Raw genomic sequence first — 12,169 nt, 5'->3', positions numbered from 1 at the left:
TGTTTCTCGTGGACGGGTCTCTGAACCCACCAAAGAGGCTTTCCACTTTGTGGCTGAGTGGAAGGAGGCCCTTAAAGCAGCAGTCCTCCTCCAACTGCAGGCCGATGGCTGGGCGATTTTGCATCATCTGAACAGAAGCCAAGAGCACATTAAGGCACAGTCGGTGTAGATGTGGCAGCAAACGGGGGGGAAAGGGCAGCCCTTTTTCAAAGTCACCGTCCAGAAGACAGCCAGTCTCCTGCTGCTTCCCAGGGACCAAACCACTGACCTATGTAGATCCGGCCTTTGGCGTTCACCATGACGTTCCTGCCAGAAGACTCCCCGGTCATCGCCTCCTCTCCGTCCACCTGGAGGAAGCCTCTTTTCCCTTCCCTAAAGAAAGCCGGTTTTACATCAGGAAAGGCAGAAGGGGAGGGCGCACACGCTGCTCTTCCCCGGGGGGGGGGGGAGAATGAACAATGTGGCCCCGAAGAGAGCCTTCAGCAGAGGGCAGACCATCACGCACCGCCACGGCAACTGCTCTCGGGGCCCATCTTGCTTCCCACCCCCTCGGCCCGAGCATATCTCCTCTCACCGGACAGCGGTCACTCGGTGCCACTCCCCATCATCTATGGGGTCTTCGGAGCGGATGTTGGCCTCCCCGCTTCCCAGCTGGTAACTGCGGAAGACAGCCTGGTCAGCCCGGGAAGGCAGGACGCCAGCCGGGCGCTGTTGCAGGGGAAGGCCCGGCCCCCAGGCAGCCTGACTCACCTAAACAGCAGGTGCCCGTCCTTCAGCCCGAGGCTAATGAAATCCTTTCCTTTCCCAGGTTCCCCTTCCTCCTGCGAGAGAGAGAGCAGAGTGTGGTGCCGCCGCTTCACCCACGCCCTCTGGGGCAGCAGCATTCCCAAATGCGGAGAACGCAGGTCAGAGAGACCTTCGGAAGACATGCAGAGACTGTGGGGGAAAACGCCTGCTTTGGCCTCGAGCTCAGCTCCTCGCTCCATCTCTCCATCCCCTGCCCACTCCCTGGCAAGGTGCTCCCTGGGCACAAGCCGTCCCAGCCGCTATTTCTGCATCATGGTCCCAGCAGGGTGGGCCAGTTCCAGGCGCCAGTCCCCTCTCATGCCTCTTAGCACCTTTCCAGAGCTTTACAAGCCTAATCAAAGCTGTAAATACCTCGTGAGCAACATGCTGCTCGGGGCCCGGCTCTCCAGTCGCCTGGAAAAAGAAAGGGACAGGCGGAAGCCACACCAGTGAGGAACAGCAGCCAGCCATGCAACAGACTCAGAGATGGGCCCGACAGTCTCAGCAAACCAGCGCGGCATGCAGCCGTGGTGCTTCCCTTTGCAGCAACCGCCATGCACTCATGCAACAGCCTGCCAAGCACTCCCGGTTTCCTTTCTCAGCCCAGCTGGTGCAGGCAGGTGCCCTTCCTTCCCAACAAATGCATTCCTTTGCTGGGCTTCTGTGCGCCTCTCCTTGATCCAGATGTTCCTGGCAGCGCTGAGGACTGAGACCTTGCTAGTCATGCTGGAGAGGGGCCTGGCACAGCGGGCACTGCTTTTACAGAGGCTCTGCTCTTGAGCCTCCCCGTGGGGCAATTTGACTCTCTTCTGCCAGTCAGTCCTCCCCCCACCGCCATCTCTTGTCCACTCACCACCCCCTGCCAGAAGAGCAGCCCATTGGGGGAGTTCGTGCGCACTTCCAGCTCAATGGTTTCCGGAGACTCAGGAAAACTGCAAGAAAGACCCCGTTTGGAAAAGTCTCACCCTCCCATTCCAGTCTATGGGGGAAATGCCCATTTGTACCTCCCTGCCAGGCTGCCTCTCCCCCATTTGCCAAAACCGCCTGGCAGAATGTTCAAATGCAGTGCTGCTTTTCTGCGGTGGCTGAACCTCCCCACCCCGAGAGTGGCCTTGACAGCGTTCTGCCCCCTTAACCCCCCCACCATTCTTTGACATGGGCTGCAAGGTCCCCCCCCCCCATCATCCATTGGCCTCTTGTGCCTCTGGAAGGAGAGGGGCACTGGCCCCCAACCCCCGGAGTGCCGGTGCCCCTCGGGTAGCCACCGCCTCAGCCAGCACCCACCTCCTGGGGAAAGCGTGACTCGGCAGGGCCACGTAGCCACCGTTGCAGAAGTAGGCTCCATACTGCCCAGGAGCATCTGGAGGAGGGAAAAAGTGGCCGTCAGAGTCTGAGCCTGGCCTGAGGACGCGACAGGGAGCAAACCGAGGAGAGGGCCGGGTAAGGCCATCCCCCAGAGGGGTGTTACCGTTTCCTCCACTGCCTTCAGGCCACTCGGCCTTCAGCTGGTACTGCCTCTCGTCTGCAGGGCAAAGGAAGAAGCCAGGTTCACGTTAAGCACGGCCCAAGGGGGGCTCTATTCTCCCCCAAGGTGAGCCAGGCGCCTCAAGCCGGTCAGCAGAGAAGCGAGCCCTTAAGAGCCGGCCTGGACGGGCGGCCACTCTGCGCTCCGACTCCCCGTGCCCCTGACGCTCACCATGTTCACAGTACAACCCTGAGAAGCCCTGGGGACACAGACACGTGGTGTCCTTGCAGGAGCCCCCATTGAGGCAGGGATGCTGAAGCTGGCACTGGACCTCTGGCACCTCACAGCGTTCTCCTGTGGGCAGAGAGAGGCGGAGGAGCAAAGGGGCTCCGGTCAACACCAGGCAGGGCAGAGGCAGAAAGTGGGGGAGCCCCCACCAGCAAATGAACCCATAATCCACCAGCCATAAATCCACAAAGACTCAAGGGGGACGAAAGCACCACAGAGAGGTGGCCAGGAAGCACGTCCCCGTGGCCTGCCGCCTCACCCTTATAGCCATCCCGACACAGGCACTGGAACTCGTACTCCCCGGTGAGCAGGCACTGGCCGCCGTGCTGGCAGGGCCTGCGGTCACATGGAGAGCTGTCGGTGCACTGCGAGATGCCCCGGCTCTCCAGGAAGCTGTATGAAACGTCCACCTTCTTTCCGTTGACCGACATCTGTAAGGAGAGAGCGGGAACTCGCACCCAATGCCCCTCGCGAAGGGGAGCCCGGCCCGGTTGGTGGAAGCCTCTGCTTGAAAGGGACACCCTCCCCAGGAGGAAGGGGAACAAGGGACGTCACCGCCTCAGCCTCTCGGGCTCAGGAGAGGTCTCGGACGCTTCCTTCCCCACCTCCCGACGGCCCACCTCTCCGACGCAGCCATGGAAGTGGCTGGAGACGTTGGCGGCCGCCGGAAGCTTGACGGTGTCATCCACACCTCCCAGGTACAAAGAAGTGCGAAGGTTGAGGCCCTGGCTTTTCCCAGGGGAGGACCTCTTGAGGGGCCGCTCGTCATCCACCTGCAGGGTGCCATCTTTGTTCAGGCGCTCGGCCATCACCTTGTGCCACTGCCCCAGTTCCAGGGCCTTGGGGCTCCGAAGCACGGCGGTACCTGCAAGGGAACGCGGTCTGACTTGGGGAGTCCGGACGGGCCGAAGGGACCATCCCGGAGGGGGCATGTGTGGCGCCGGGAGCTGTACCTGAGCCCAGCTCGTAGCGGAATTCCAGGTGCCCGCCGACCATGTTGAGCGAGACAAAGTCGGCCACGGGGCCCCCGTCGCCCCCGCTGAAGAGGATGAGGCCGTTGGGGGACAGCGGCTTGACTTCGATGTCCAGACGCAGCTCGTAGTGGATGTTGGTGAGAGGTGGGTAGGAGATAAAAGCATCCCCCCCGTGGAAGTGGGGGGTGGTCACCGTGATGCCTGTGGCAAAGAGAAGGGCGGGGGGAGGTCAGCTGGGTCTCTGCCGGCCTCTGCGCGCAGGGCCAAGCCTGCGGCCTCACTCACCCGCCATGCATTTCCTCCCGTGTCGGCCAAGTAGGCAGCGGCAGGTGTAGCCCTCCCCAGCGGCTCGGTTCACACAGGTCGCGTCGGGCCCACAGGCCTCTGTGGGGAGAAAGGCAGGCGGACGGTCCACGTGCTGCTGGCCAGCCCTGGGTGCGAGAGGTGCTCCCAGTCCAAGGCTGGTCCCGATTCCCACCTTGAGACCCGAGGAAGTCTGCAGGGCCAAGGGCTGAAGGCGCCTCTCGGACAGCAGACTGAGTGGGGCTTCTGGGGTTCCTTCAGAAAATGGGGGCTCTGCAGCAGCCAGCCCTCTCCTGGGGCTTCTCCATGCTTGAGACCGAGGCTAACTGGCAGTGGCTCTCCAAGGTGCAAGCCAGGAGGGTCTTTCTCCCCACCGTAAGGCAGAGTTTCTCAAACCTGGCAACTTTAAGTCAGGGGGACTTCAACTCGCGTGGCTGCCTGGGGAATTCTGGGATTTGAGGTCCCCACATCTTCAAGTTGCCAAGGTTGAGAAACTCTGTCTTACGGGGAGATGCCAGGGCCTGGACTCTGGACCTAAACACAGAGTGCCCGCTCTGCCCCTGAACGAGAGGCTCCACGTTCCTGGCAAACCTCACCCCGTGGCCCTCAATTCCCACGCGAGGGCAGTCTGCCTCAGAGCGAAGCCAGGGACAGGGCCAGCTCTGGCTGCCCCGCAGGACTCTGCTCAGCAGCGAGACGGAAGCATCGGGGGCGAGCCTCACCTGGGTGGCAGCGCAGGGCCTGGGGGTGCTCGCAGTTGCTCCCAGCAAACCCCCGGGGACACTCACACAAGTAGCTGCTGCTCTCCGAGTCTCTGCAGACCCCTCCGTTCTGGCCAGGGGAGAGGGAGGGAAGGCAGCAGGGCGGTTAAGGTACCCTGCACGCAGCCAGGGAGGGGAGTGGGTCCCCGGGACATCTGCCCCCCTCCAAATTATGAACAGAGGGCTACCTGACACGGTTGGTCTTGGCACGTGGGGCAGGTGGACACGCCATGGGCTTGCAGGTTGAAATCTTTGAAAATCACCTCTTTCCCTTGGATGATCAGCTGTCGCACGCAGCCTGCAGGAGGCAGCAAAAGGGGCAGGGGAGGGTGGCACACTTAGAGGGCCTCCGTGCTTGGCATGCACAACAAACATGCCCACATGTGACCGAACAATGGGGGAGTGAGGGAGAAGACGGCGGTGGCTTCTTCTTCTCGTCAGCCAGGTCCCTGGGTATGGTCCTGGGCCAGGCCTTGGCCTATCCTACCTTACCGGACTGTCGTTAGGGAGAAAATGTGAGGGAGGAACTATGCCTACGTCACCTGGAATACCTCGCAGGAGATACGGGACGGAAGAATTAAGGGATCAAGAAAACCTTGTCTGGATTAGCAAGTTCGGGTTAAAAACTCCATGGTTCTGGTCTGCCGCCTGCATCCTTGGGACATCCCACCACGTGCGCAGCGAATCCCACCCCAGCCCATCCCACCCATCCCGCAGCCAGCCTCGGTGCCTCCTGCGTCTCACCGATGAATCCGCTGCCGAGGCCGGTTTTTGCGATGGCCGCATAATTGGGGTACCCGCCCAGGTACAGCTCCTCGTTGAGATCCAGACCTTGAAACCTGCCCTGGAGCGACAGAGAAGAGGGAACCTCGGACCGAGAGGGGCAGAAGGCGGGCGCACAGGTCACCCTCCTCCCCACGGGGGTTTCTGGGGACTTCCCTCCTTGGGCCGGCCAACCAACCGACCCCTGTGGAAGCCCACAGCCATTGCCATGAGCCTGGTCAGCGGCTTGGGGGCGTTAGAGAATCCACCCCGCCCGCCTCGGCTTCTGGACCCTGAAGGACCGCGGGGGTGGGGACACAACAGCCTCCTGCCCCCCTCTGGGAACTGAACCTCCGTGCCATGGCTGCTACAAAGTGTTGCAGCGCGGAGGAGTCTTTCTTCAGAATCTCAGCTCGACAGCATCCCGGGGCAAGCCTTAGGTGGCAAAGCCAGTGCGTGCTGGCTCTTTTATCGCATTCAGTCGAGGGCTGCGACGGGATTGTTGGCGCTGCATGGCCGTGGGGCACGTGCTGGCTTGTCCAGCAGGCTAGAGACACAGGAAGGAAAGGCGAGTCCTTCGGCCCTGGCTGACCTGGGAGCTGCCATTCACGGGGGGGTGGCCGTCCACGACGAGAGACCCCTGAGTCAAGTTGCGATGGAGGTGGATGGTGTGGAACTCGCCCAGCTTGAGGATCGAAGGGTGCCGGATGGTGGCCATGCCGGAGCCGGCATCAAACCTGCAGTTGTGAGAAGGCGGCAGCTTCGGACTGCCCATCCTGCCTGCACCTCCAACGTCCCTTTCCCAAGGGGTGGCGCTGGGGCGGGGGGCAGGCTCCCTCCACGGCCACATCCCAGAACGTGGGATTTGTGGGTAGCAAATCATTAACAGGCCACAACAGGGAAGCTGCGAGGAGGGGGCAGGGGCCCTGGATTCAGCAGCCCAGCACGACTGCCACTTGTCGGGGGGAGCCCTTCCAACGACAGCGTCTGCCCAGCAACCAGACCCCCAAAGGCACAGCTGGGCAGCCCGATCCTCCCTGGGGACCGTCACCTCACCTGAACTCTGGGCGGCCCCCCACCAGCCCAAAGGAGACGAAGTCGCTGCCCGTGTCCTTCTTCTGCCCATTGTACACCAGCATCCCTGTCGAAAGCAGAGCAGGAGAGTTCAGGGGCGCTGTGGTGTGGGCACCCACTCGCCACCCCAAGGACCCTTCAAGCATCATGCAGGGTGCTGAGCTCAGCACCCACCATGCTCTGCCTCCTGTTCTTTTCCGCCAGCCGCCTGAGGGGCAACAGTTTTTGAACCACAGGTCGAATGCCCGTCACAGCCCCACAGCCAGGCAGACGGGCAGAATGGCAGAAGAAGAGGCAGGCCCCTGGGATCCGCCTGCACCCCCCCTGCTTCCCAGAGAGAAGCAGCTCCTCTGCAGGAGGGAGTCAGCAAAGGGAGATTAGGCCCAAACAGCGCAGCCCATCTAATAGGAATAAGGCAGACTGCAGCTGGGCGGGGAGGCTCGGGAGCCCCCCAGTACATTAGTTAGCTCGCCAGTGGCTCGCATGGCTCGGAAGGCACACTTCTCACCCCACACACACACTCCCCAGGCTGAAAGGGTTAGAAAGGCACCCGGTGCTGGTGGGAAACACACAATGCCCAGCACTGGCACCACTCACCTGAGTAAAGCATGAGAGCTGGAAGGGCAGAGGGGGGAGGGGGGGCAGAGGCAAGAGGAAGAGGGTGCAGAGGAAGATGAGGGGGAAGAGTTTGAGTGAGAGATCCTCAGAAGATCGCGCTCGGGATTTCCATCCGCAACAAGAAGGATTGGTCGCCCTTCCCCACCCGGCAGCTGCTCTTACCATCCGGGGTGTCAGGCCGGAAGGTGATCTCCAGGGCAAACGCCCGATAGGCATCTTTCATGGTTGGCAGGACCAGGTAGGACTGAGGGTTCTGGGTGAAGTACGGCACCACCCGCTCTGCAAGGGAAGGGCAAAGGGTCTGAGGATGAGCGAGACCCGGGCAGCAGCAGGCGCGTCCAGCGCAGGGACAGGCACAACCTCCTGGTGGAAAGTCGGCCACCTCTCTAACCGCCAGACCTGGTGGAGGCTGCAATGGGCATGCGCTGACTCTCTGCACCAGGTCCTCTGTCCTAAGTCCCCCCAGCTGGCTGCTGTCGTGCCCACGGGGGGAAGAAGTGCAGGAGGAGGAAGGCAACGGGTGAGTGTCCAACAGACGCTGGACAGCTTCCAGCCTGCAGGGGTTGGGCATCCACCCTTTGCCATCGTCTCCCCCTCCTGTGGGCGTGGGACAGAGAGGGCCGGAGCACTGACCTCGCACTTTGAGCATGGAGAAGGCTGTCCCCTTCCCCTGCCGGTTGGACGCCGTACACACGTAGACGCCGGTGTCTTCCGGGCGCGCAGAAGGAATGGTCAGGCTGTTGCCCTCCAGGCGGGCATCGCTGGGGAGATCCCCTTCCAGCTGGAACACAGTGAGCCTCAGCGCCCATAGCAGGCCTGCCCACCAACCAGGCCCCTTTGGCCCAGAGCCCCCATGCCCACAGGCTTTTCCACTGCCCCCCACAGCACCCCCACCCCTTGCTTGCCTCCCTGGGGAGGGTCAGCCTCTGCAGAGAGCTACCTTGGTCCATTTGATTTCTGGGACAGGAAACCCCGAAGCTGAGCAGGGGAAAACCACGGTGGAGCCCGCAGAAATCTCCTTCATTTCTGGCTGGGCCGCGACTTGGGGGACGGCTGCAGGGAAGATAGGGGACCCCCGTCAGCTGCGGGGAGCAAGGCAGGGAGGCCACCCCTCTGGGAGAAGGCTGGAGCTTACCCTGGACATGCAGGATGACGTGGGACTGGACGGTGCCAACGTTGTTGGTGGCGGTGCAGCGGTACTTTCCGGTGTCGTCCTGCTCCACCCGCTCGATCTTCACCAGCCCTCCACTCGCCAGCACTCCCGGGCGCAGCTGCCCACCCACCTTGCTCCACGTGATGTCTGGCTTGGGGTCCCCGAAGGCCAGGCACTCAAACTCCACAGAGCTGCCCACCAGAACAGTCTGCACTGATGTCCGGATGTTGATCATCACTCTGGGCAGGGCTGAGGAGAGAAGCGGTGGGCCTCCAGAGAGGGAAGAGGGGAGGGGGCCCCCAACCCCGGCCTCCTGTCCCCCGCAGGAATCCTGCTCTTCCACACGTGAGGCCTCTCTAGGGGCCACGTGCCCAGTCCGGCCTTCAAGAGACCACTGGAGTGCCGCTCACTCACCCTGGACGGTCAGGCTGACCCTCTCCTGGGCCTGGCCGGAAGGACCCCTGGCCCGACAGACGTAAACCCCCTGGCACCCTCGGTCCAGCTTCTCGATCCTGGAGGGAAGCAGCCCACGGGTCTGTGAATCCCTGAGGAGCTTTGTGCCCGTCTGCAGATGTGCAATGCCTCCTCCACCCCGCCACGCCCCCACATCTGGGCCCACTCACCGCAGGACTCCATTGCGGACGGTGTGGCTGGGAGGCAGCTCCCCGCCCTCTTTGAACCACTCGATCTGTGCCCCGGGACCCCCGGAAACAGAGCATACGAACTCTGCTGTGGCACCCACAGTTTTTGTGTCGCTCTGAGGGGTGACTTGGACTGACAGGGGTCCTCCAGCACGGCCTGCATTGAGGAGGAAAAGGAGGGGGAAAGAAATCCTTCAGAGCCATCTCTTTCACGGAGAAGCCTCAGTGAACTCAGCCGGTAGTCCAAGCCAGACGCGACGCCTGCTTAGACGTTGCAGTTGTACAGTCCAGTCTGGGCAGTAAAACCATCACAGGACATTTACTAACATTTGACTTCAATCCAGCAATGACTTATTTCATCAGCTGATTACATTTCCAGCTACAGCAGATCAATATTTGTGAATCCAAAAATAAATTCCCTTCTTAAAGGCCGAAGGCTGCCTCACAGGACGCACTGGGGAGGCCGAATTTCTGTAAGACAGTGCTTGCCTTTTCAATAAAAACAAAAGCCGTTAAAACAAACTGCCAGATCTATCCAAACAGGCCTCCTTTTTCTTTGTTTATTATTTATTCATTCATGTTTGTTAGCCGCCCAACTGCAATGGACCTCGGGCAGGGCACGAAACAGGCAAATCCATAAAAACAGATAAAACGTCAAACCACATGGACAGTCCAGACTAAAATGATCGTGTAAACAACGCAAATCAAGCAAAACGGGGGCCCCGGACACCGATTCAAGAGAGGCATCCACCAAGCGCTGCGGCCCTCTACTTCACTCTCTGGCCAGGCGCTCGGCCATCTGAATCCCTGCCCGGCCACCTGCTCACCTTGCACGTGGACTTGCGCCAAAGCCTTAGCAAAGCCCACCCGGTTGCTGACGCGGCAGAGGTAGGTGCCTGAATCCTGGTGCGCAGCCGGGCTGAAGTGCAGGACCCCCTCTCGCACCGTGGCCTGTCTGGGAAGGCTGCCATTCACCTTGGTCCACTCGTAACGCAGGGGCGGTGTGCCGTGGGCCAGGCACTGCAGCTGTACTGCTTCACCCTCCTGCACCACTGATCTGTCTGGAAGGCTGGTGGCATAGGGAGGCGCTGGGCGGAGAGAGGGGACGGGAAGGCGTTGGAGCTCACACCAGCCCTGGAGCCCCCCGAGGGCACAGACCAACCCACCCAGCTTTGGGGGCGAGGGGTCCAGGCGGGGGGTGCCCAGCAGGCCTCTCCAAAACTTCAAAAACATGGAGCAACCTGAAGGACTTGGGGTACGTGGGACCAAACAGCCCCTGCCCTCTTCTTCACCTTTTGTCCTTCTCCCTCTTCTGACTTGGGAGGCCAACCCGAGGAGCAGCGTGGCAGGACCCACTTGAGCCCCACCTTTCCCATGGCAAGCAGCAGGTCCCTCCTGGCACACTTACTCTCCACATCCAACACCACAAAGGCTTCTGTGAACCCCGCAGAGTTGGTGGCGTTGCAGATGTACTGCCCCGAGTCCTGCTGGGCCACCCGGGGGATGACGAGGGTGTCGTTCACGACCTGATGCTGCCACGGCAGGGGAGCCCTCAGCTTGGACCAGTGGATGGCAGGAGGCGGATCACCTGCAGATCCCAGAAGAAGGAAGCGGCAGTGAGCTGGGCCGGCCAGCACGCCGAGACCCTCGGCCCTGGTGGCCGGCGTAAGAGAGCCCCCAAGCCGGGCCTTTCGTCGGGTGGCCCTTCCCGGCTTGCCTGTCAGGGCCGAACATCCCCGCCACAAACGCGCTGCGCACACCTGTGGCAGAGCAAAGGAGCCGAGCCGTCTGTCCCGCCTGCACTGTCTGGGTTGGAGTCACGCGGACTTCGGGGACCCCTGGCCTGCCATGCACCGCTTCCACGCTCACATCCACCTGCGCCTCTGTGGTGCCCACAGCGTTCTGGGCCGCGCACACGTAGGTGCCGGCATCCTCAAGCTTTGCAGAGGAGATCTGGGGAGGAAGATGAGGCCCAGACTGATTCTTGAACAAGCCAGTTCTTTTTTTAAAAAAATAACCACAACTTATAACAACAACAACGAGTAAGTCCATTCTCTGAGCCTGCAGAAGAGGCAGAACCATAATCCCTGTGCGGGCTTGCTCATACATCGCCACAGGCCACAAAAAGCGAACAAAGGCCAATGCTGCATAAGTGTCGTATGAACGGCAAACACTGATTCCTACCTGACCTGATTAAATCTGTGGTGCAAACTCAACCTCTGAGTTTTGCGTATGTGTGTCGGTGTCAAACTGAGGGATTAAGGTATCTCTAGGATGTCGGGCTTCAGCAAAGGATCGTTTCCTTGTCGTGGTGCGGAAGCTTGAGCACCTCAATGATGCCATGAGCTAAACCGTGGAGGGCCACCCAAGACGGGAAGGTCGTGACAGAGAGGTCAGACCAAATGCGATCCCTGGGGAAGGTAATGGCAACCCACCCCAGTATTCTTGCCGTGAAAACTAAATGGATCAGTACAACCAGAGATATGTCGGTATACCATCGAAAGATGAGACCCCCAGGTCGGAAGATGGTCAAAATGCTACTGGGTAGGCACGGAGGATGAGCTCAACTAGCCCCAGACGTGATGACGCAGCCAGCTCAAAGCCGAAAGGACGGCTAGCGGCCGACGGTGCTGGTGGTGAACGGCGAATCCGATGTTCTAAGGATCAACACACCATTGGAGCCTGGAATGTAAGATCTATGAGCCAGGGCAAATTGGATGTGGTTATTGGTGAGATGTCAAGATTAAAGATAGACATTCTGGGCGTCAGTGAACTGAAATGGACTGGAATGGGCCACTTCACATCAAATGACCACCAGATCTACTACTGTGGACAAGAGGACCACAGAAGAAATGGAGTAGCCTTCATAATTAATAGTAAAGTGGCTAAAGCAGTGCTTGGATACAATCCAAAAAACGACAGAATGATCTCAATTCGAATTCAGGGCAAGCCATCTAACATCACAGTGATCCAAATAGACGCCCCAACCACAGATGCTGAAGAAGCTGAAGTAGAGCAGTTCTATGAGGATCTGCAGCACCTACTGGACGACACGCCTAAAAGAGACGTTATTTTCATCACGGGAGACTGGAATGCTAAGGTGGGCAGTCAAATGACACCTGGAATTACAGGTGAGCATGGCCTGGGAGAACAAAAAGAAGCAGGACATAGGCTGATAGAATTTTGCCAAGACAACTCACTCTGCAGAACAAACTCTCTCTTCCAACAACCTAAGAGACGGCTTTATACATGGACTTCACCAGATGGACAACACCGAAATCAGATTGACTACTTCCTTTGCAGCCAACGGTGGCGGACATCTATACAGTCGGTAAAAACAAGAC

The 12,169-nt window shown here is 60.1% G+C and overlaps 1 protein-coding gene across 2 annotated transcripts in view; it reads right to left on the bottom strand.

Annotated features, from left to right (window-relative positions):
* HSPG2 (heparan sulfate proteoglycan 2) overlaps positions 1-12,169 on the bottom strand; it is a 68,089-nt gene that overhangs the window by 1,683 nt on the left and 54,237 nt on the right. The window contains exons 71-96 of one of the 2 annotated variants that reach the window (XM_063317446.1): positions 10,586-10,778; positions 10,234-10,413; positions 9,653-9,913; positions 8,808-8,982; positions 8,599-8,696; positions 8,167-8,433; positions 7,972-8,084; positions 7,665-7,812; positions 7,194-7,310; positions 6,396-6,480; positions 5,932-6,076; positions 5,322-5,421; positions 4,766-4,875; positions 4,539-4,647; positions 3,799-3,897; positions 3,493-3,714; positions 3,160-3,404; positions 2,799-2,970; positions 2,483-2,605; positions 2,255-2,308; positions 2,071-2,146; positions 1,640-1,718; positions 1,159-1,200; positions 751-821; positions 575-658; positions 269-372 (exon numbers count right to left, since the gene is read on the bottom strand). In XM_063317446.1, coding sequence (XP_063173516.1) covers positions 269-372; positions 575-658; positions 751-821; positions 1,159-1,200; positions 1,640-1,718; positions 2,071-2,146; positions 2,255-2,308; positions 2,483-2,605; positions 2,799-2,970; positions 3,160-3,404; positions 3,493-3,714; positions 3,799-3,897; positions 4,539-4,647; positions 4,766-4,875; positions 5,322-5,421; positions 5,932-6,076; positions 6,396-6,480; positions 7,194-7,310; positions 7,665-7,812; positions 7,972-8,084; positions 8,167-8,433; positions 8,599-8,696; positions 8,808-8,982; positions 9,653-9,913; positions 10,234-10,413; positions 10,586-10,778 — 3,472 coding nt within the window. The remainder of the gene's footprint in view (positions 1-268; positions 373-574; positions 659-750; positions 822-1,158; positions 1,201-1,639; positions 1,719-2,070; positions 2,147-2,254; positions 2,309-2,482; positions 2,606-2,798; positions 2,971-3,159; positions 3,405-3,492; positions 3,715-3,798; positions 3,898-4,538; positions 4,648-4,765; positions 4,876-5,321; positions 5,422-5,931; positions 6,077-6,395; positions 6,481-7,193; positions 7,311-7,664; positions 7,813-7,971; positions 8,085-8,166; positions 8,434-8,598; positions 8,697-8,807; positions 8,983-9,652; positions 9,914-10,233; positions 10,414-10,585; positions 10,779-12,169) is intronic. The other variant, XM_063317448.1, reaches the window with a different exon arrangement.

Source organism: Candoia aspera, chromosome 18, assembly GCF_035149785.1.
Source record: "Candoia aspera isolate rCanAsp1 chromosome 18, rCanAsp1.hap2, whole genome shotgun sequence".
Classification (NCBI taxonomy): Eukaryota; Metazoa; Chordata; class Lepidosauria; order Squamata; family Boidae; genus Candoia; species Candoia aspera.
Note: the sequence above shows the minus strand (reverse complement) of the source record. Positions and strands in the feature narration are given on the sequence as shown.